Source organism: Puccinia triticina, chromosome 18A, assembly GCF_026914185.1.
Source record: "Puccinia triticina chromosome 18A, complete sequence".
Lineage (NCBI taxonomy): Eukaryota > Fungi > Basidiomycota > Pucciniomycetes > Pucciniales > Pucciniaceae > Puccinia > Puccinia triticina.
In genome coordinates, this window is record NC_070575.1 from 2,662,909 (window position 1) to 2,686,448 (window position 23,540).

At 47.1% G+C, this 23,540-nt stretch overlaps 4 protein-coding genes across 4 annotated transcripts; 2 read left to right on the forward strand and 2 right to left on the reverse strand.

Moving 5' to 3' along the window:
* Positions 1 to 53: 53 nt before the first annotated feature.
* On the forward strand, positions 54 to 862 carry PtA15_18A321 (uncharacterized protein; the record flags this gene model as incomplete). The annotated part of the gene is made up of 4 exons (XM_053164850.1): positions 54 to 67; positions 138 to 417; positions 538 to 642; positions 743 to 862. The coding sequence occupies 4 exons, from the start codon at positions 54 to 56 to the stop codon at positions 860 to 862; spliced, it is 519 nt and encodes a 172-aa protein (XP_053028818.1).
* Positions 863 to 3,458: 2,596 nt separating this feature from the next.
* Positions 3,459 to 4,208, reverse strand: PtA15_18A322 (uncharacterized protein; the record flags this gene model as incomplete). The annotated part of the gene is made up of 2 exons (XM_053164851.1): positions 3,459 to 3,512; positions 3,582 to 4,208. The coding sequence occupies 2 exons, from the start codon at positions 4,206 to 4,208 to the stop codon at positions 3,459 to 3,461; spliced, it is 681 nt and encodes a 226-aa protein (XP_053028819.1).
* Positions 4,209 to 13,355: 9,147 nt separating this feature from the next.
* On the reverse strand, positions 13,356 to 16,017 carry PtA15_18A323 (uncharacterized protein; the record flags this gene model as incomplete). Its single annotated transcript, XM_053164852.1, has 13 exons — positions 13,356 to 13,445; positions 13,529 to 13,727; positions 13,891 to 13,994; positions 14,078 to 14,273; positions 14,344 to 14,731; positions 14,833 to 15,089; positions 15,160 to 15,178; positions 15,288 to 15,364; positions 15,432 to 15,447; positions 15,528 to 15,566; positions 15,633 to 15,676; positions 15,743 to 15,760; positions 15,866 to 16,017. The coding sequence occupies 13 exons, from the start codon at positions 16,015 to 16,017 to the stop codon at positions 13,356 to 13,358; spliced, it is 1,599 nt and encodes a 532-aa protein (XP_053028820.1).
* Positions 16,018 to 20,768: 4,751 nt separating this feature from the next.
* Positions 20,769 to 22,966, forward strand: PtA15_18A324 (uncharacterized protein; the record flags this gene model as incomplete). The annotated part of the gene is made up of 7 exons (XM_053164853.1): positions 20,769 to 21,427; positions 21,486 to 21,573; positions 21,658 to 21,790; positions 21,867 to 22,021; positions 22,118 to 22,530; positions 22,646 to 22,820; positions 22,916 to 22,966. The coding sequence occupies 7 exons, from the start codon at positions 20,769 to 20,771 to the stop codon at positions 22,964 to 22,966; spliced, it is 1,674 nt and encodes a 557-aa protein (XP_053028821.1).
* Between the last annotated feature and the right edge of the window lie 574 nt (positions 22,967 to 23,540).

The following is a 23,540-nucleotide window of genomic DNA, read 5'->3' on the forward strand; positions in this document are numbered from 1 at the left end:
TCATCCCACCACCAGCAGCCACAGACTCCTTGACCTAAAGATAATCAAGCAGAATGGCCGCCAAGACGTGAGTGGGAAAAACGGACGATTGGGATGAATGGAGTGACGATGCTGATGGATCTCTACTTGACTACCAGTGCTGCAGTCGATTTCGCTCGAGTGGCCACGGCTCTCAACTTGCCCCAAACCACCCTACAATCCCTGTCGGCCTTCAGGGCGCGAAACGCGGCAGCCAAGGCCTCCCTCTCGGCCCTCAAATCCCAGAAACAGGACATCGACTTTGCCCATTATCGCGCCGTCTTGAAGAAGAACGTCCAGATCGTCGATCGCTTGGAGAAAGTCTGGAACGACTTCAAGCCTGCCGAATACGATGTCTCGGCCCAGATCAAAGCTATCGAAGCTTTCGAATCCAAAGCTGTTCGCCTCTCATTCCTTTTCTAGCCCTCAATTCTCTGACATATATATCTATACTCCGATCGAACCTGGTCTGGTTTCTGACATCTCCATTGTTTTGTTCTCGATCCATGGTCTTTCCAGGTCAGTTCGGCCACCGAAGCCTCCCAAAAAATTGAAGAAGAACTTGCGGCGCTCAACGCGACGCTCCAAAACATCGAGGGAGCCCGTCCATTCGACCAATTGACTGTAAATCCCTTCCCTGTTCACTCCTTCAGTTTGATTGTTCCCTCAACAAACAAAACCTCCGGATGGCTGATCATCTCTCTTTTTTTTGCCCCCTCTCAAGTTGTCAGACATTGATAAGGCCGAGCCCCGGATCTCCAAGACCGTCGAGACGATGGTCAAGAAGGGCAAGTGGACCGTCGAAGGTTACTCGGAGAAGTTCGGAAACCTTTCCGTCATGTAGATTAGTCATAGTACTTCCCTCTTCTTAGTCGGCACGAACTGCATATACATCAATCCGTGACAACCAACCTTTCGATCCTCGTTTCATTTGTCGTCAAAATTAATCAAAGCTATGCATTGATAATCCGACCCACAATTGATTGAGATGATAAGGAAACTTTTTTGGTTGAGTAGAGCGCTGTTAGACTCGAGTAGAGAAAAACAATCTATGTATGTAAGAATTCTGAGTTGGTGGAGCCGGCATATTGTCACGCCCAAGGACTACATATGTCGTGATTTTTTTGTATGTATGAGAACCTCGGATGTAGAACAAGTAAACTACCCGAACGTCCTTTTTCAATCAAAAAGTGGGCACACACAACGCATGGTCGAGTTGGAGCATTAGCCTTTCGGTGAGCAAAAGGCAATAATTTGCTTCTCAAACAGACATAATCATCATCCAACCTGCAGGTGTACCCAAAATTCAAAATTCCAACGGTTTCCCTGTGCATTCCCTGTTGAGATTCAAGTTTCCACCAGCCTCGTCTGTGCTGCTGTCTGGATGAGTGTTTATTTACATTTTCTTATAATGTGGATAGAATTGAGGGTTCTCCAAGTTACAACATACCGGCATATGCCATGATAACATAAACCCTTGTTTGCAGGGGGTATGACCTGGTATGGCAGTACAGTGCCCAGAAGAAAGTTTTCATGAAATTTCTTTTGACAAGAACACATACAAACCATGCCTGCTAATTTCTGATTTACTGGGAGGATGGACAGAAAGGTTCCAAAAGAATGAACATAAGTAATGTTTTTGGAAAAAATAAGTGCATACTAGCTGAAAATATTTTTTCATTAAATGATAACTTTGGAAAATCTTTAATACTATTCCAAAAAAATCATGAATAATCAGAATCAATATAATGAAATGTGACGTGAATGATAATAAATGAAAAAAAATGAATCCCAAAATCCATCCTAAATTTTTGTGGGCAGGGAAAGTACCTCAAAAATTGCAAATTTGCACCACCAGGAAAAAAGAATGATCACTTGCCAACAAGTGACATAGCAAAGTAGAAAGGGGCCTTTTTACTTTTTGATGTCACTTGCAGACAAGTGATCATTGTTTTTTCCTGGTGCACTGCAGGTAACAAAAAAACAGTGTCTGAGGTGTTTTCACTGCCAACTCAAATTTAGGATGGATTTTGGGATTCATTTTTTTCATTTATTATCATTCAAGTCACATTTCAGTCTATTGATTCTGATTATTCATGATTTTTTTGGAATAGTATTAAAGATTTTCCAAAATTATCATTTGATGAAAAAATATTTTCAGCTAGTATGCACTTATTTTTTTCCAAAAACATAACTTATGTTCATTCTTTTGGAACCTTTCTGTCCATCCTCCCAGTAAATCAGAAATTAGCAGGCATGGTTTGTATGTGTTCTTGTCAAAAGAAATTTCATGAAAACTTTCTTCTGGGCACTGTACATATATTGCAATATGATAGGTTTTTATGTTTTCAACTTTGAGCACCCGGATTATTATCATAGGGAAAAAGAATCCCAACATCCGTTTCAGAATTGTTTCATAGTTAAATATGCAACTCTTAAAATTGTAAGGCAAATTCTGACTTGGAAATATCAGCAACAGATGGTATACTCATGTAGTTACAACTTGATAGTACCTGGTGGGTCTGCATACCATGTAGTACATGCACATACTTACATAAGGTCCACAGACGCCTTTACCCCGGGCCTCCTTTAGAACAAAGGTCTCTTCTTTCCGGAAGTTTGAACCCAAACAGATTCTCTCTCCTCCGGCCGCTCCTTTTTGTCTTCCCACCTGTGATCCATGTGTTTCTCTTCCCTCTGGGACCAACCACTTTCTCCGTTATACTTTTCACTCTCCAAAGTGCACATCGTCGACGTCCTCATAGCTATTTCTCCATGTATACTGTTTGAAACAATGCCATGACTGAGTTAATATCTCAACTAGAGGTCTCCTTTGGATTCCGTCCTCTGCCTCCAACCGAAAGGGCCAGGCGAGACGAGAAGTCAAGTACAAAGCTGGCATCACCAGATCATCTTGTGCACCCCCCAAAAGGAGGGAAGCAGATCTTCTCCTATCAGTGATAAAAGTGGAATAGAACTGGGGTTAGGTCCAATTCTCACCGAACAGAGTAATGTTGCAGTGCTTCCTTGGCAAACAAGAACTGCACCTGGCAAACAAGAGATATCATCACCTTTGAGATGTGCATCTGGTATGTGATGTCCTCTAGCTGGACCATGTCAGGCCTGCCAACCCTGGAATGGATAGACTATGTACGAGCCCTTTAGTCGCTGTTTTAGACCCTCACTGCACGACAGCCAATAAGAGCTGGATAGATACTAGCGCGGACATGTAGCAGGTTAATAAACTCTACTGTCTCTAGGGTTCAATTTACCACAGATGGGATGAATTACGACAGAAGTTATCATAATAAGGCAATAAACCAACATTTTGAGATTACATTTTGATAAGAAATATACAAAGAGAAAGAATGATTATTTTCCGTGCGGAGATTCATAAGATGTCCATTCATAATCACGTTCAATGAAAGAATCTTGATTATTCACTGCACTAGGGCCTTGCAGTAAGCACAGGAATTGTTTCGGCGAAGCCATTCCTGGAGAATTGAAAGCAAAAACAGTTAGTGTGGTACTCCAATAAAAGAGAAGAAGAGGGAAAGACTCACCGAGAGGCAGTCGCGGTGGAAGTGATGAGTGTGGTGGAAGTTGAGGATGGTAATCTGAGAGTCCTCAGAATACTCAGCAAGACAGATGCAGCAGGCAGCTGGGCCGCCGGGAAGGTTCGGAGACACCAGATGTGCCGGAGGAGGAGTGTTGGTTGGAAGATCAATCGTCCGGGATAGCTGGCGGGCACGACGGCGTCGATTGATGGTTCTGAGAAACCTTGAAGCGACGAGGTGGATCTCGTCGATGTACTGATGCCTCCATTGCGGGTCGGCCGAGGCGAGGATCTGGACGGCAGGGTGGGTTAGGTCGGTGCGCGTGCGGACCCCTTGCACAAATAGAGTGTGGTTGCCTTCGCGTCCGACGCGCAGGAGGAAGGGTGCGGTTTCCAAGTATTCCCGGATCTCTTGTGTCTGCCCCGCGTCCAGGTCAAAGCTCTCCGGACGCAGCTCCAGCGAGTAAAAGCCGGCGAAAAGTCGCAAGGACAGGGTCCAGGTCCGAGAGGGACGGTGGTAAAAAGGCTCGAAAGGACGCAAAGAGAATGTCCAGGCCGGAGAGCGCCGGCGGCGTGCCCACCCATAAGGGATGATGAGTGTGACTTCGTCTACTTCACTGTCAGAAGAGTCCATTTTTGTTGTCGAAGGGTTTCTTGGATAGAACCGCTGGCCTGAAGAGACAGGGAGGAGATTGGGTGGAAGATGAGTGGCAAAAGAATTGGATGTGTGGTGCTGACTGATGGGGGAAGGAGGAGAGAATAGCGCTCTTTATACATACAAGTGCTGCTGCTTGAACCTGAGCTTCTCGACAAAGGGCCCGCCAAAGGCTCCCGAATAGGGGGTCTACCAGTGCTGCTCTGCCTACCTCATAATCCTCCGGCTCAGCCGTCGGGGGCCACCGCCCTGCAATCTCATCCTGCGCGTGACGTGGGTATCTAGATTACCCTCCTTACATGCAAAATGATGGAGAAACACGCAATCAAAGGCTAGGCAACCAGAAGTTATCGCGGGACTCGGTGCCAAAGTTCTCCTCCCCCCCAAGGGTCGACAGGGAAAGTTGGTAAAATACAAAGGAACATCAAACCAAAATATAACAATATCCGGCTAACTTGGGTGCATTGCGCCGACCGGAGTGATGGTCACGTCCTCCCATCAATGACTCCGAGGTATATTACTTATTTACAAACAAACTGATATCGTGCACATTGTCGGGGAACATAGTGGAGTCCATCCGGGTCCATCCTGGGCAGTTATCTCCAAAGCATACATATACACATTCAAACAACCAAGTTGCGCTGGATTCCTTTCACTGTGACTCCGAGGCTATGTAAGACGCCCGCGGTCCGGGCTTTTCCTAGCTTAACAAAGCCTCTCGAGCGGAGGGTCCGGGGGACCCCGCCCGGAGGGCTCTCCGCAGGAGAGGCTTATGAGTTATGTCTTGATTTAAGCAGGAGCAGAAAGGATCTGCTACACTAAAAATCCCAACCAATATAGAAAAACTGAATACACAGAGTTTTAGGTTCTGTTCTTGCAAGGAATTTGAGCCACTCATTTATCTTGTAGCCAGAAAAACAACTCCTGGAGTCCCAAACAAGTGGAGCCTCATTTGGAAGACTTGTGCATTTTTGATCTTTTGAAAAGGTCAACAGATTGGGATAGAAAAAATCTGAGTAGACCAAATTGTAGAGAAAGAAAAGTAGCATAGGGTACAGATAGGGCATATTGGTGGAGAGGCTGGGGGAGGAGCTATAAAATTTTTAAAAACCTTTCAGCCAAATGAACTTTCTGCTCCCGCGTAAAATTTGGGATAATGCGCAAGTCCCTCCCTGCGGGAGGGGCGGCTTTGCCGCCAGCCACAGCGCTCCCACCAGGGGGGACTTGTGTTAAGTTAGGGGCTTTTCACCCACACAAAACTCCTGCGAAAACCGTGGTGTTTTTTTAATGGAGAACGTTGGAACCAGGTGCCAGCCTTGAGCGCAATGAAGCATGAAATGATCCACCAAAGAGGAATTTGGTAGTATGGATTTGATCTGATTTGATTGTAAATGACACTGCGTCTCATTGCTATAGCTCTGCTCCTGCTCCTGTTCCTGCCACACCACCCAATGCCTCCAATTTTGTCAGACACTGAGACACTAAGTCCATGTGTCTACAATGCAGAGTACATGTCTTATAGCCTAATGGTTAAAGACTTCTTTAATGATTGACTCATGTACATAAAGTCAAGAGTTCAATTGCCTGTCATTACATGAATTATGTACCTTTTATTTCAATGTACTATTATTATGTATTTAGTACATATTTCACACTCTTTTGAGTATGTAATTAATCTTATTTCACATTGATTACATATCTGTTTATACAGAGAGAGATAATCTTATCTCTCTGTGTATTTATCCTGATTAAGCTTAATATATTTACAAATAGGGTGATTACATACATATTTATGTAAATCCCCTTCTGAATTCCGTGTTCACTCCTCCTTGGAGTTAAGGATCCCTCAGGACCTTGACTCGAAGGAGGGAGCTGATCCTGTAATATAAAAGGGGGGATCTTTCCCCTGGAGAGATTTCCCCCCAAGATTATTACACATACAAACCTGCTAACCTTACTTTGAAACATAAAGTGAGTGGGGTTTTAATATAATCTACTGACCTGATCTTCTTTTACAGCTTTCCTCTTTGTGTATTTCTCCCCTAGGTACAGGTGGGTGTTATAACACCTGTATCCTAGAAGACAAGACGCTCATACCTTGTGTAGCCACGGCGCCTGGCTCGAGTAATCTCGCCGCGTCCCCTTTACATAAGGGTGCTAGCCCCTCCGCATTATAGCGTTGAGGCGTGGTTTCTTCCCATTGGCCTTTTTAGGTTATAGTGCGGCCCCTTTTCCGCTGGCCGCTACATTAGCCGCTACAGCGTGTATCCAAAAATCCCATCAACTCCGCGTCACATAAGAGACCGGAGCTGACAAATTTTGTCCTCTTCCAGAGACAGCAATCAACCGTGATGGGGCAAAATAGGGCTAGCGGGCGGCGCATCAAGCTGCCTCCAAAAATAATGCCTTTGCCAACCAGCGCAATCCTACCAATAACCTTTTCGTCAACAAAAAAGCTACAAGTGTGCTTGTGGGGCAGACCACATACTTTTCTTTGGGCTGGCCTAGAATATTGATTCTTCCTTGTGGCTTAAGCATTGGGAAGAAGAGTGTGTTGACTTGGTTGCTATTACAGATGATGGGGTTGAACGCGTTGGACCACGCCTTGGCCGTTGCGCCCGCGTCTTTGGTGATGATGAAGTGGCCCGTGGCCGAGCTCGGAGCACCATCACATATACACCCCGGTCAGTAACAGCTTCGTGGGACTCGGAGACAAGGGTTGCTTGACTAGGGCACACGTAATTGAATGCCTAGCTGCCCAAGCCCCCCAACCCCCACTATGACCACCATCTTTCCCGGCCCAGCGCCCCCATTCTTGAAGGGATTGTCCGTAGTAATCTCCAGCAGGAAAAATCAATTGTCACCAGACATCAGGTGACATCAAGCAACACTGGCTGTCACTTTTTTCCAGCTCTGGCACTACCACAACTAGGCTAAAATGGCCCCTTTGTTTCCTACAGGGGGCTGTACATGCGGCCAACTGTGCAACTGGTGGGTAGCTTGAGGGCTGGACCCCGGGTGATACCCAAGAGCCTCCAGCCCAGCCGTGGTAATACCTGAGCGGAATATCAGTGGATGATGCTCCCGTGGAAATACCCGCAGTTACCGGGTTGGGTACACGGGTATGCGTGAATATTTTACGCGGAGGGTACCCGCGGATATTCCCAGCGGATACAGGGTATATCCGCGGGTACCCGGTCTCTCCAGCCCATTTCATGTGCAATGATACTCGTTCCTCATATCAAGATGGGCTAGATAGAAAACAACCTCTCATTCTTGTCTGACAAACTCGGAATCAGACTGGATCAAGCCACTATTCTGGCTAATTTCAAATACAAGGCTTGTTGCTTCGATCACAGTCCTTCTAAGTGTGGTACCAGCAACACCGCAAGAGCTACGCTTCGCTACAAAAAGTGGCGCTTTTGTGTAGCAAAGCGGGGTACCGCTTTTTCAAATGACAATTAGCGATAGCGCGAGCGGAAGGCCGCTACTTAAAGCGGTAGCGAAGCGCCAGTACCACTAATTTAAATATGATTAGCGCGTAGCGCAGCGAATTTTTTTCCGCTTTTGCTAAAGCTGAGCGTAGCGGCGAAATCGGCGCTTTTTGGCGCTATTAGCGCCTTGTAGCGCCCAAAGCGTAGCGAATGGGGCAGCTTTTCTTGAAAAAGCGTAGCGGGCCAGTCCGCATTTCTGTGGAAACTGCCTTAGATGAAAATTAATCATCAATCCTCCATCAATTATGATGCTGGGGATTGATATTGGAATATTGCTACAGTAGCGCAGCAAAATCGCTAAAGTAGTGTTTTTTCCGCTACTGTAGCAATAAGCGTAGCGGAATTCCGCTATTCACCGCTGAAAATAGCTCGCTATTTTTGCGGATCTTTTCTGCTTGAAAAAAAAAGCGAAAAGCGTAGCGCCCAGTCCGCTACTAAAAGCGCAGCAAAGTGGGACCCAAATCGCTACGCTTTTGCTACGCTTACCGCTTTGCGTAGCGTAGCTCTTGCGGTGTTGGTACCAGCAAACCACAACCATCACCAGTCCAATGTTCAATCCTAGCGGACGTCTTTGGATCTGTACAGACAGCAAACAACCTCAGTCAAAGCGGAAATCAGTCAATACCTCAAAGAGATAGCCAAACCAGGCAAGACCGAGGGACTAGAATACTGGAAGCACAAGAAATCAACCTACCCTTTGCTCTCAGGAATGGCGAAGTGCTTCCTAGCCATTCCTGCCACCAGCGCATTGTTGGAGCAAGTATTTTCAAAATTAGACATGAAAAAAATCCAAAAAGCCCTGACTCCTGAGGCAGTTGTCTTAGCCCAAATACCCTTCAGTCCCCGTGAGATGGGCAGAGTACCCCGACTTTTATACCTGAGAATGCCCGGCGGGTATTTTTAGAAAAAAACCCTGCCGGCCCCCGACCTGTTGGGTCGGATAGCCGGGTATACCCGTCGACCCCGTCCCTGGGGTCCAGCCCTAGGTAGCTCAGTGGACTTAGTGCTCTGTGTTGCCAAAGCAAATTCGGCTCGGCAAGGCTCCAAATAAGGCTCCTCTTAGAGGGATCTTGCCTGCATACATCATTGTTGCCGCAGTCTCATACCAAAGCTCTTCAGGGATCTCAAATGCACACTTGCCTTGTGATCAAACAACACACCCAATTTAAGGAAAGCATTGAGATGGGTCTACAAAAGACTTGGCTGACCTTAAACAGGCACGTAATCCGCATATCCACCCTACACCCAGTCATACCAAGGGAAATTATGAGGGCAGATCCACCGGTCACATAGAGAGGTGATGAGGAGACTCAACTTGGGCTGTGGCACTGGATCTGTTGGTTCATTTGCCCTGATAGGTGCCAATTATGCCCTTTGTGCAATACATTTGTCATTTGTATATTGGTGGTGCAATTATTGCACACTCCACTGTGTTGAGTTTTTGACTGGAGAACCCAAAAAAGGAGGTAGAGATGCGGTAAGGATATGCTGGACAGTGAGAGGAGGTTTTCTCACTGGATTGGCTCAATGGCGCAAAAAGAGGGAGAGAACCAATGATTTGATTCACATGTAACTAGCACAGTATAAGTAGACTGTGTACATGTGGTCAAACTGTGGTTGAGAGAAAAGGAGGTTATGAATCAAAAACAGCACCATAATGAATAAAATCACATGCAAGAAGACAAGTTACACTCGGAGATTTGATAAGCCAATAATGTCAGGGTTCATGACTACAAGATGTTGGTCAGACATACATAACTGAGATGCAAACAGGCTATAATGTTGAGTATCATCAAGAGGGAGAAAATAAAATATGTAATGGATTTTTGGAGTGAGTAGGAAACAGAAGACAGAGTTTCAACACACTGTGTCAAAAAAGAAGGAGTCAGGAAGGGGGATGAAGAGAGGAAGAGAGGGGGAGGACGGACCAGGAGCCGGCCTGTGGCCCAAAGCCAACCTGGGTGCCCTCTTTGTGGCCGCTGTCTTTGCCAGCGCGGATGGCGGTGTTGACTATCTTGTGGCTGCAGATGGCAGGGTACTGTTTTGGGCTGGGCCTGGCGTTTCTGCACCCATTGAACTCTGCGGAGAGCACGGATGCTTGGTGTGTCTCTGGGAGATGGATGTACTGCAGGGTGTGGCTGATGCATGAGCCGCAGATGCTGCAGTGGCTGATCCAGATCCCAGCTTTGTAAAGGAGGTTTCCCTCTTGGAAATCAGCCCCTCTCCTGGCTTTTCGGAGTGCAAACCTCACTTGCTTGACCCATGGCAAACAGTATGCCTGCTTTCCAGAAAGCTTTCAAGTGCCTCTTGTTGGGGCAGTATTAGTCACAGTTGAGGTGTATGATGCTTCAAGAAAATGTGTGAAGCCCCCGCCGTTGTTGGGGTCTCACACAAAGGGTCACGGCTGATGAGTACACCACAGAGCGCGCCCAACCACGGTCTAACGTAGGAGCCAACGCGGGGCCAATCTCCCCGCCCCTGACTTGATATTTTGGTGTGCTCCATAGCGGCAAGGCTTGGCACCCGCAGTCGGCGCAATCTCCCACGTGTGTGACCTGCGGTTGGACAGTCAACTGAAGGTGCCTGCTGCATCAAACAGGGGACCTCTCGTGCGTGCCCCGGGGGGGGGGGGGGCTTCAACCTGCAAAATCACTCATCCCTCATCCCAGAGGTAGATCCAAGCACATACAAGGTCATGCAGAAACCACTCATCAACATTTCCTGCCACAGACCAACAGAAAAAGAAATTACTCCAAGTATCCTCAGTGTTTTGGACCTTCCAAATTTGTCAAGTCTTTTTTTTTTGTAATTTCTCACATATGTAACCTTTTTACTTACATGGAAAGAGTCACAGAAACCATTTTTTTTTCTTTCTGGATTGGCTGACATGGCCCAACCAGAGAATGAAATTGTCAGCCTTAGAGCCAGCACAACTGACCTAAAGTCTGCCTTTTATACTCTTTTACACCTAAATCCCCTTATATCCTTTTTATCTTAAGAGATAACTTTGTTTTGACTTCAGATTCTGTTTTCTCATGCAATTTTAACCCTAGTTACAACTCACCACTTCTTTGTAACTCTACTCCTTCCCTGAGTTCTTGAGTTATGGTGCACATGTGCAGCTGTGACATGGCAGCGCTGCCAGGCGCCCCAACCACTTGTACATATGTAATTATGTAATCAAACTCTGAAAATTTTCGAAGTCAGGATCCCCCATGCCTGAAGAGGATCCACAGACTTCAGCACACCATAGAAACCCAGGATCACTAACCAGAGGCCACTTCACTTCCAGTATCACCACAGGATATTGACAGTAAGTACCCTCTTTCACTGATCTTGTTTATCTCAGAGGAAACTCTATTGCTCTTGACTGCTCCCTCCCTGTTTCTCTTCCTCTCTCTTAAAACATCAAAAGATCTATAGGTTATCTCTTGTTAAGACCTTAAAAACCAGAGCAGAGTAGTAAACCTACTTCTGATTCCCACCACTGTTTCCTTGGTGTGAGTGGAGACTGTTGAAACATTTCAGAACAGTTGGAAGCCTACTTTTCCAGGTAAATTCACTGCAAAAAAAACTTGGTCAACTGCTTGCAGTTGACATGCAGGATACTCAAGCCAAGCTACCATTGTAACTCCACCTGAATGCACAAGTTCCTTTGTTGGCACAGTCACTGTGCAAGGTGCACAGTGACTGTGCATTGAAGCTTGGGTTGAGTCAAACCTTGGGTAAGGCTGGTGTAACACCACAAGCTTCCTCAGAGTTACCGCATGTCAACTGCTCACAGTTGACACAGTTTTTTTTGCAATGAGAGCTTAGCCCATATTAAATCATAACATTAAAAGATCTATTTCTCTCTATCTCTTTTCTCTACTGCTTGTATTTCTTTGTCCCAAGAAATTCAATCAGTGTCCTCAAAATTCCTTAATGTGTCCTGCTGTCACATAAGAGACACAGGCTCACAGAGTTAAACTGGGATGAATTCATCCCAGCCAAATATGCTGGCAGTTCTGGGTTTCAACCGCAGGTTCATGCCAACATAGCAATTTGGTTGAGTTGGCTGGGTCAGGCCAATGGGGGGCCTGACCAATACCCCACCAGCCATGCGCCCCTGGGGTTGAACTTAGGGCAGACAGGTTGGTGCCAAAATGTCTTTGAAAACAGAGTTTGGCCAACATGAATTCAAACTTGGATTTGAGCAGTGGTGTATATGTTCTCAAGTCCTCTCTTTCCTAGTCTGGCAGAAATTCATTCTCTCACAACTAGTCCCCTGAGCAATTAAGCCCCACTAGTGGTCTTCAAACTTGAAATCATAAATGCATAAACATGAAATCATAAGTGACTTTGGCTGGTATTATGGAAGCATTTCCCTGCCAAATTCACTTATTATTTTATGTTTATTTTATGTTTACCTATTTGTGATTTCAATTTTGAAGACCACTACTGATTGGAATTAGAAAGGATTTTAGGCTCTCAGCCTTGCCCCAGCGCCCCCTTCCACATCACCCTCAGTGAGGGTTCACCAGACCCTTACAATATGGGTAGTGTTTGGTACAGTCCTGTTGCAGTCAGCTAACAGCACTGAAAAATCCTGGCTCCCTTCTTGGTATTATCTTGGGGAGAAGATATTTGATCTGGTACAAGAGGGCCAAGTTGTGGGACAGAAGGTGAAACAAATCTTGTGAATCTGGAGAGAAGAAATGAGTGACAGGGAAAAGAAAGAGAATAGACTGTTGAAATTTCAACAGAATGTTCTTGAATCTTCCAGCCATACTCTAATATATTGTGTTTTCCAAGAAGCTTGGACAATTTCTTATTTTTTCTGTTTCATTGTACGGATTTATTTTCAGTTTCCAGATAGACTTTGTCCTCAAATATCCCACAAGCCTCATTTCATTGTAGCTTGTGTAGCAGTCCGGTGCTTGGTCAGACCCTCCTTTTGGGAAGAGGGCAGCAGCCTATTGGCACGATCTGCGGCAGGGAGGGTAAAAAAGCCTCTCCAGTTCCAAGTATGAGCTTTGTTTTTGCAGAAGTCTACTCCCTGACCATCATCTAGGGGATGATGGCTCAGGGATCAGATATGGGTCTCATCTGACACCTGTCAAGACTCTAAGTGTTGAGTAAACATGAAAGATATAGGATCTGCAGGGATCTACCAAAATCATTTTTTTTTTGAAAGTGTCCAAGCTTCTTGGAAATAACCAAAAGCAAAGTCTATGTGCCAGTAAGCCAAAGGATAGTGGAGGACTCCCCGTCAACTTGGAATAACTGAAACAGTAGGCAATCAGACAAGTTTTATCTGAGCATTTCACATCCGATTTCACGATTGATGATTGATGGGCAACAACCAGTTATGTATGTTGGTTGGAGTATGTATGTGAACACCAAAAATTTAACAACAGAAATAAGATACTAGATTTACTTTTTCCCGATGAGATGAGCATAAAATGAAAGAAGCAAAGGAATGTGATTTAAATGGTTTTTGTGAAAGAAACAAATCCGGTTCAAGGATGCTGGGTAAGTTTCCCAGATCAATTATCCAAAAGTTGTGCAAAAACGAACCCTCTCCAAAACGAGGGAAATGATAGATAAAATTAAGCAAGATTCCAGATTTATTTAAGTTTAAAGAAGACGATTAGATGCGATCTTTGTTCCAAGAAAAAGAGGTAGAGACGGGCGGCCAGATCGAGGCGGTGTATTGGCGCAAAAACCGGCCATGAAAATACTGCCACCCGCCAACAAAAAACAAAAAATCAATCAGTAACTTTTGTTTGTTGAGGATGGGAGAGAAAAAAGAAGGGACTCAACAAATGGGATGACCGGAGATGTAGAGACAAGAGAGATGAGCAGGAAAACAACAAATAGGGTCCGGGGGCCGACTCGATCGATCCAGTTATGGACATCACAAGTCATCGCAAACGTCACGATTCCTCGGAACATTATCGTCGTTGAAATCACTTCACTGGCGATCGGATTCAAGATATCGATCGAATACATCAATCCAATGCTGTGTTATCATTACGATCATCATTATCATCCCATATTTCATCAAGAACCCCCAAAGGAAAAAAAAAAAACTATCAATCAGATTTCTTGTGCTTGTGCAGTTTTTTTTCTTTTCCTTTTTTTTCAGAAGAGAGGAGATTATGAAAAGATTGTCGTTCATTTACCTGGTTGCAGTAGTCAGGGAATAGTTGAGGAAAAAAAGCGCAGCCGGTGCGGAGACCCAAGAAAGCCGATAATGAAGTCCAAGCCCATAGAGAAGCAGACCAAGCTAAAGAAGAGAGCGAAAAGAGATCCCACATTATGAGTATCCAAGCCGATCAAAGAAAGGGTGATGGAAGAAGAATATCTGACAGGAGTGGAAACCAGACAGGGTAGGAGGGCGGGCAGACGAAATTCGGGCTCAAAGACGCCGTTGTTCCTGCGCGTCAAGACGGTTGAGATCCAGTCGACTATCGGGCCTCCCTGGACAAAGCCAGCCATGGCTCCGAGAAGCCCCGCAAACGACATGAATCCGGACCCGATGGTCGTGTAGGCATACGGCTCAAGCCTGACAAGATAGCCAGCATTCTGTCAGAGTTGGACTTGTGCTGAGGAAATGGAAAGCGGTTTTGGCGTACGCGTATGATTTCGGCAGGTTGGTGACGATGGCAACTAGGAATGCCAGTTGGAATCCCCAGAGGATGATCGACCAGCAGATCGCAGGAAAGCAGACCAAGCTGAAGAGTCTCCCGAGCATGGTCGTGAGGGTCTCCTGCGTATAGATGACGCCGCTCCATAGTCTCATACATCTTCCCGGGGGCAACTTCTTGTGGAAGTTAGAGATCGGCCGCCTGAAGGCTGTCTCTGGAATCGTAATGGCTGTCAGAAGCCACACCGCGCCGAGTAAGGCCGCCGAGAGACAGTAGCTGTCCGGCCAATCTCGCGTCTGGATCATCGTGCCAAAGACAATTGAGCCTAACGAAATCCCAAAGTAAAAGAATGCCGAATACAGCGCCATGGCTAGTCCTGGATAAACCAAGTTAAGAGAGGCGGTACAAAGCAGAGGAGTCAGCTACATTTATTTCTCACCCACCTTACTCTTACACAAATTGAAATTGTAGCTTGACCTCTCTGATGGACAAAGAACAGATCGGTAACGATGAGCGGGGCGACCAGCTCGACCCCGCCGGCGCCGAATCCCAAGAAGAAACGTGCGGCCATCTGGGAAGTGAAGCGTCGAGTAGCCACTGCGCATGCCAGGGCGGCCAGCGTCGAGATCCCTAGACTCAGAAGGCCTACTGGTCGTCGGCCTAGCTTATTCACCATCGGCATCCATACGATCATCGAGAATGAACGGAATAGAAACGTGGTACTGAATAAATATCTGGAAGAGAATGGCACATTTTATGATCAGTCCTTGCCGCGCGCTATCCATTTCCTTGTAGAAAACTCACAAGGTTTTATTAAGGTCAACTGTTTGGTATCGTAACCCAGAGTGAGACGCGAGCATCAGGATGAATATGGTTTAGCTTTTTGGAGGGAGAGTCCACAGAAAGATTGCAAGAAGACTTTAGTTACTGACAAGGAATGCCGGTCAAATAGTCGGCTATCTCGGGCAAGCCGATCGACGGCCCGATAGCGACGAAGTTGACCAGCAATCTAGATCGCATTTAACACGGATGATCAGGAAAGTATCTCAGGAAGAAAACGGGATCGAGATACCTACCCAGCCAAAGAGGACACTGTGAATAGATGGATGTGTCAAGGTTAGTTTTGGATGAGCCGCTGTGCGGGGGAAAATGCAGAGGAATGGGAGGCTTACCCGTCAAGACATACCACTTGAACGGCGCTGACCAATTGACTATCAAGAACACAATATCTCAGCTGTTGTTTCCTGGTAGAAAAGTCGTGCTCTATCAACACTTACGCGGATCCGAGGGATGTGTGGTCGGCTTAGGTATGTTCTTTACTCTGTCCAGGATTATCTTTTTGAGTCAATAAACAATTGTGATTTTTGAGACATTTTGGGCTGCTCACAGGTCTTGAGTTGATGGACTGTAGAGAAGTGCATTAAGAAAAAAGCAGATGATCTGTTAGGTTATGTTTACGCTAGTCACAATTTCTTTCCGGAATGAATGGCTGTGTGAAGGAAGGACTGACGATGAGTTGTGTAAAAGGAGTGTACCGAGTGGTTTGACGGGCAGGAGATGCTGAGTGCTATGAGCAGTCTGTTCTGCGGTAGGCGGGTCGGACGACTTCCGGGTAAGGTCCTCGGTCTGCTCTTCGAGTTTGGGCAGCTGGCCATCCTCCATCGGATTGGAAATAAGTGCTGTAGCGTGCTGGTCAGTCTCGAATCAATCGATCGGCGGCCCAGTCGTTGATAGTCTCTGGAGTCGAGCGTGCTGTTGCCAGTCAGGCGTATCAGGGTGAGTTGGTTTGCGTCCAGTCGTGTCTTGAGTGTTCGTCCTTGACCTTCGAGTCTTGAGAGGTCTTGAGTCGTCTCGGGAGTCCCAGCGGGGTGGACTCAAACTATGCATGTACATATGTGCTAGTACAGTGTAGGCTGTATGCGTCCCGATCGAATTCGCACTGACGTCATAATGTATTTAATTTGCGTGTTCTCTCTCGAGAAGATTCCTGAATATTCCCTGTGTGGAATGTCACACAATGTGTAGCATACATGTTTCATACTCAGACCTGTTCATGGAATGTCTGTCAGCAGTCACTTCCCAATCCCTGCTGAGACAGCGGAAGACCCAACTTGGGCTGGCGCGAAGCGCGAGGGCCAAGGGAGGGTGATCTCTCCAAAGAAGAAGTTGAGTACAACATGGATTGTGTGTTGTCTTTTGAAATAAGCTTGGTCTCAAAAACACAAAAACAAGGATTTTTAAATTAATTCATTATGGCATCAAAAACCCATGATGTCATCATCGGTTATTTGATGATGACAGTACTGTCATATCACTCCAAAGTTCAAACCCCGCCAGACCAAGCTTAATCCATCGGCCATCCACGCCAAGCTTGATTCACAACTTCCACCCCATCCAACATGTCACAATTCGGTATCAACCTCTTTGCAAGGGCTAATCCACCCCCGCAAATGGGATATCTTTCTGATGCGGAGCGCGCTTGCGCACGTGTTGCTGGTCTAGATGGCACAGAAGCAGCTAATTCCACCGTGAGTTCTTTCCTTTCAAGGTTGGTTGGGTTCATGTTGATGATGAACTAAACCTTGTTCCTTCTGCCAGCCACCACAAAAGGCACATTGCAGCACATCTTTCAAGCTCTATTGCCTGAAACTGGGCAAAGTAGGATGGAAAACCGTCAAGACCAAGAAAGTTTTTGCTTTAGCTTTAAATATAGGCTTACTGAGCCTTGTCAAATTTTGCAGCCTTGTTGCTCCAAAGGCCGGCAAGGTTGTGGACGGTGCCGATGAACCCATCAATAATGCGGTCCCCAAAGGAACTCTTTCCTGGCAGGTATCAATGGCTTATAAGTCTACACCAGAGTTCTGTAAAAAGCTCAACTACACAATCAACAATGAAAACTCCTATTCTCACTGGATCAAAACAATGAAAGATAATCTTCTGGATCACACCCATGCGGCCTCCACATCAAGATGGATAATCCAGTAGCTGTTGAAAAAGAAGCTCAGATTGCTGTTGACATCAGAACCCACATGTTGACTGAGAGGGCCGCTCAGATTGCCGCCGGCTCCGCCTCTGCATCAGCAACTTCCGTTCCTGGCTCAAATCCAAAAGCCAGCAACTTCAATGCACTTGATGTGGTCATGAACCATATCTATGCAAAGCACCTGCCCAACATCAAATACATGTCAAAATGGCCGGTGCACATTGATTCAACAGACCCCTGCCAATACATCCCCTTGATGGCTCATAACACCCAACTCTGGGCAGGTGAAATAGTAAGTTAACTTGGTTTTAATTTTTATTACACTGATGAAACTGACTGACTCTGAATTGCCTGATTGTAGTCAAAAGAAGTCAATGGGGTTAAATATAATGCACCCCCAGCCTTGCTTTGATTTGAGAAGGTTTCAGCCTACAAGAAGAGACAATTGTTGCATGTTGTTGTGGAGGAAACGCACCCTGAACCTTATCACAACTCCCCCGCCGCCAAGGAATTGGAAAACTCCTAGGTAGTAGAACCAAATGAAGATCTCATGGCGGAGTGCCTTGACTTGAAAGAGCGCAAGCTGCGCTGCGCTAAAGCGCTTTTTGCGGGGTTAGTGAAATTGCGCGTATCTGCGCTAACGCTACGCTAAAACCTAAAATAGCTTTGCATCCTGTGCACGTAGCATTAGCGCAGATGCGCGCAATTGCACTAACGCTACGCTAAAAGATAGCGCATTTGCGCAGCGCGCGCTCCTTTTTGGTGTTAGTGCAATTGCGCGTATCTGCGCTAACGCTACGCTAAAAGCTAAAATAGCTTTGCACCCTGTGCGCGTAGCGTTAGCGCAGATGTGCGCAGTTGCACTAACACTACACTACAAAATAGCACATTTGTGCAGCGCTACGCTACACTGACAGCAATGGTTAGCATAGCTGACCCACGGTTGATAGAACTTAGATGTTCCTGATGTGTAATACCTCCTTGAAGCTCAACATGTTTTCTAGAGAGTGTATTCTTCTAGCAGAAAAAAATAAGGGTTGTTTGGAGCACCATAGATAAGGTTTTGGTGGTTTGCCTTAGTAGGAAATCCGCCAAATCAGCCCCCAGCTACACAAGGTGTCCCTGAGGCGTGCTAATGCCATGAAGCTCAGCATATGTTTTAAAGAGTGTATTCTTGTGGCAGAAAAAAATTGGAGCCATTTGGAGCACCATAAACAAGGTTTTGGGGGTTTGCCTTAGTAGGAAATCCGCCAAATTAACCCCCCTGTTCCACAAGGCCTTCCTGATGGTTTCTACTGCTGTAAATCTCAACATATATTCTAGACAGTTTACCTAGATTGCTGTAGAAGTTTGGGAGTGTTTGGGTCCTCCAGTGAGGAGATATAAATATTTCTCTATTTTCTGGGATTTTTTGTAAAATTAAAATCCCGACTCCCGTTTGGGACTGCGCAATTACAATTCCAACTCCCAAAACGCCCCCGGGTCAAAATGCTGTTGCAAGGACCTGGGAGAGACTTCCCGAGGCGGTCCGCGCGACATAAATTGCATTTGGGAGTCAATTTTTTAATTTGTGGGAGTCAATTTTCCAACCCCCTAAAGATTTTCCAAACAACTGTTTAGATAAAGAGCCCTAAAGAGGGCATGGGGGTAGAAAATTGCTTACATACTTGGTAAATATGCCTTACCAGGACCCTGGCAACCCCCTATAAGTAGGTGGGACCAAAAATGTGGAGATTTGCAAAGATTCATACATTTGCAGAGCCCATTCATACACGTTTCATGCGTACACTCAAAGGATTTCCAAAATTTTCATACATTTTTCATGCCTACCATTATTTTTGTGGATGGGGGCGCAAAGCCTGTTTTTTTTGGCAGCTAGCCATTTCTCATAGCTTATCAGGCCAAAAGATCAGAAGATGCAATGCGGGCAAAAACCATTGGCAAATAAATATCAAGGGGATCCTGGGTAAACTACTTAAACTAGTACAAAAATATTAACCTGGGTGGAGAGAGATAAGTTGTGTTCCCCTGATAAATTCATACATTTCTGGTTACTACCTGCAATGCGGGCAAAAACCAGGTAAATATTGGTGAATAAATATCAAGGGGATCCTGGGTAAACTACTTAAACTAGTACAAAAATATTAACCTGGGTGTTCACCACTGCTGAGTGGGGGTTGGGGGGGGGGGGGGGGGGGGGGGGGGGGGGGGGGGGGGGGGGGGGGTGGAGAGAGATAAGTTGTGTTCCCCTCATAAATTCATACATTTCTGGTTACTACCCTCCCTTCTCTGAAGAAAATTTTATACATTTGAGGTGCCTACCCTTAATGGCAAAAAAGGCCATTCATACATTTTCTGTGCATACCATTTTGCAATTTGGCCAGGAAATTCATACATTTTGGTGCTGCCCATTTATGGTTGCCAGGGTCCTACCTTACCAAGCGGGTTTACAGAGACCGTGGTGGATGCTCTAAGTTGTAACAGATATAAACCTTGCTCATACAGATAATAAACATCATCAGTTCCTGCGCCTGTTCCCTGAGACCTGAGAGTCTCTTGTAGTGAGGGGCCTTTTTTTCCCCTTCACAGCTAAGCAGCTTAGCCCCCTCCTGGGCTTCCTTCTTTTGTTCCTGGCTTTGAGCTTTTCTCCTCAGGCCTGTTTCTCCCTCTTCTTCCCCCAGCCTGAGCTGAAAATTCATCACACTTGTGTGGACTTATCATGAGTTCAAGATTGACTTCTTGCCAGAACCATCCCACAGCCCCATTTCCTTGTGTAACAACCCAGCCAGTGCTTGGCTAGCCCCTCCATTTCTGTGAGCTTTAGTACATGTAAGAAAAAATGGAGCATATACTATTTGATGTTTGACTGACTCCAACCACCTCTGTGTTGGTTTGTTAAAAAGGCTGAAATAACCAAGGGACAGATAAACTATTCCCCACACCATCAGGGACATTGAGCCCCTCACTGAATGGAAATATAAGCAGCAAAGATACACCATGACAAGGTGTGCATGTTAATCCAAGGAGTAGCAGATGACATGTTGAATCCAGCTGGGGGGGGGGGGATCTTCTGGAATCTCTCTGGTTATGTTCGTTCCCCTGGATTAAATGTATCAATGGAAGACTTCTCTTTGGTTTATGATTCCGGCTAAATCCTATTCTCTAGCAAAGGCAGTTTGTGTGCTAAGAAATAGAAAATAGAAAATAGAAAATGGCCTGCTTCCTAAATTGGCGGGAAGTCCTCCAATACACTCGAGGTGTGTTTACTTCCAAAAATAGGCCGTCCATGCCATCTTGGGGTATCATGCGTCTTGCCTGCTGAGGCTTGCAGAGTTGTTGGAGGCTGGTTGATTCGGGTGGGATTAAATGGGGTGGACTGGTCTCGGGTTCGCTGGGGTCTTTGCCGAGCACCAACCACTTCTCCCCGGCGATGCGACTGTTCCGGCCGATCCAAGCAGGCGGAAGGGCGATCGCCAAGCAGCCGACGCCGAGGACGAGCAAGCCCAGGCCTGCCGCGGACCGAGCGAGGATGCTTGTGGCGCCGGAAGAGCCCGCGGCGGAGGCGGACGCCGAGGACGAGCCGGCGAACTTCAGTGGCCGGGTGCATTCGGAGTCCTACTCGGCGGACAACCTCTCGGCGGCCTTCGACTCCATCCTCTCCTCCTCCTCCTCCCCATCACCCCCGGCCCAGCCAGCAGCAGCCCCGACGGACGCCCTCCCCGCCAGCACCCATCCGCCCACAAACACCTTCCTGGCCGCCGTCAGGACCGCCACCCTCTCCACCCTCGAAGGATACCGCCACTCCATCCTCGCCTCCTTGGCCCAGGACGACCCCAATGGCCGCATCTACTCCAAGAACGTCCGCCAGATGAAGGACATCCTCGCCTACGAACGATGGCGCAAGAAACTCGACTCTCTCCAGGGCCCCCCCGCCCCCGCCACCCCCTCCAAAGCCGTCCTCAGCCATCGCAAGGAACTCGACGAACGGCCCTCCATCGCCGACCCCACCATCGTCCAGAAACTGATCAACCAATTCTGGTCTATCAACCAACTCAAAGACGCGACCATCCTTGTCTCCTACGCCGGTCTGTCCCTCTCCTCTGTTATCGCCATACTCTCACAAAAACTCACTTTCATGCGTCTCAAGGCTACCCTACACTCATCGACGAACTGCTCAAGCTGAAGAACGTCAAAAAAGTGATCGCGATCGAAGAGAAACCCGAATACTGTATCATGTATTCTGTCAGTCTCTCTTTTTATCTCTCTCTCTCTCTTCATGAGATATTGAGAGGGTTTTTTTTTTTTAAAAAAAAAAAAAGGATCGATGGAAGGCGGAGATCGAGAACAAGCGACTGTTTCATATCAAGAACGATGGGTATTGGTGGGAGTCGTATAGTGAAGTAGAAGAGGAAGGCCTACTGGACGATGTCCCGATAGAAGAGTGGGAGAAGAGTGAGTTGTTTTTTTAGAATATGTCCAATAGATCGGATTCTGATTCTGTTTTGTGTCTCGTTTGCGGAGACTGCAGGCCATCCGTCGCTATTCTTTATCTGCCAACTACCACACAACAAGCGCTCGATCCAGTTCCTGATGCAGCTGATCAGCTTCATCCCGAACCGCAACTGGCTGTTCCAGTACGGCCGAGTGGGCATGGGCTTCCTCGGCAGCGGCGAGCTCTGCCAGGTCCGTCCTCCCCTCCACCCCCCCTCTCTTTGTTCACCGCACAGCCGGGAGAAAGAGAAAGCTGATTTCGATGCCTTTTGCACGGGCCTAATGAAGAGGATGACACGGGACCAAAGCGAGAAGAAGTACACACGGATCACCGCGGCGGCGAACTGTCTGACGACGATCAAGACCCCCGCCGCGGCGCTGATGGACGAGCTGACGGGGGCGGAGTTCTTCCCGACGAACCTCGAGCTCAGCGGGTGCTCGTCGACGGCGAAGGCGGGGCCGAGCGGGCGGCGGCTGGGCCGGCCGCCGAAAGCCGCCTCCTCCACTGCCGCCGCGTCGGCCAAGACGACGAAGAAGATCTACAAGTCCTCGCCCGAGGCCAACCCTACCGCCTTCGCCGCCGCCCTCGACCTGCGTCCTAAACACGACGTGCTGCTCTCCTCGGACGAGTTCGAGTGTCTCAGCTTCCTCCAACGCGTCATGTTTATCCACTCCGCCCAGAGCTGGGTCGAGGGCATCAGGTCCCGTCCCCCTTCCCTCTCCCCCCCCCCCCCCCCCCCCCCCCCCCCCCCCCCCCCCCCCCCCCGCCTTCTATCGCCTTCTTTTTTTTGTTGACATTTGATGCGTATAACTTAGTCATGCAGCTGCGGGCGCTGCCATCCTCTACGATAAACTCCTCGAAATCGACCGCAAGAGGAAGCCTGGCCAACCGCCAGTCTCGATCCCTAAGTCCAAAACGCCCAGGTCTTTCTCAGACCAGGACTGGATCGTCCTGGCCAAGGAGTTCAATCGCTGGCCCTTTCGTCCCAGGGTAACTCCTCCCTCTTTTCTTGGGCGGGAACATTGCTGATCGTTTCTTCACCCGGCAATTTGCTGGGGTTTTTTTTCCTTCTTTTTTTGGGACAGAGCTTCGAAAACGATCTCGAACTCGATTCTGATGACGGTCCTGGCACTTAAACCCGTCTCTTTCTTTGGGACCTTGTTCTCGTGTTTACGAACTTCAGAGGAAATAGTTACACCATCTTAATCAGTTTTGTCTTATGGGTTTGCATCTTTCATTCGTTCCTTGCTTAGTTTGAAACCATCCGATCCCTTTTATTTTGCCCAAAACGTCTTCATCCCTTATTTTTCCAAAAAAAGAGACCTGCTTGAGGTGGTAAAACTGGGATTGATGATAATGCTTTTTGGGGACATCTACCTACAGAGAGAAAACAAGACTTAAGCTTGCCTCCTTGGACGATGTTTGCTCGCCATATGAGCCAGGCAGTGAACTTTGGCATACCTCCTCTCATCAGGGGGGGGGGGGGGGGTTGTGCCAAGTCAGTTTACTGATGAAAAGTTGATCTCAATCGAGTTCCATCAGCAAATAAGGTTAGCCCTTCTTCAAAATACTCCATACAACGGGAAGTCCTTCGCTGTGTAGCCCAACTGTCAAGATGTTGGGTGCTCTACACTTTAGAATTTGAAGGACTCGATCAATGCGCATCAACTCAACTATCTGCAAAGCTTGCATTGTTCTGGACTACTCCGA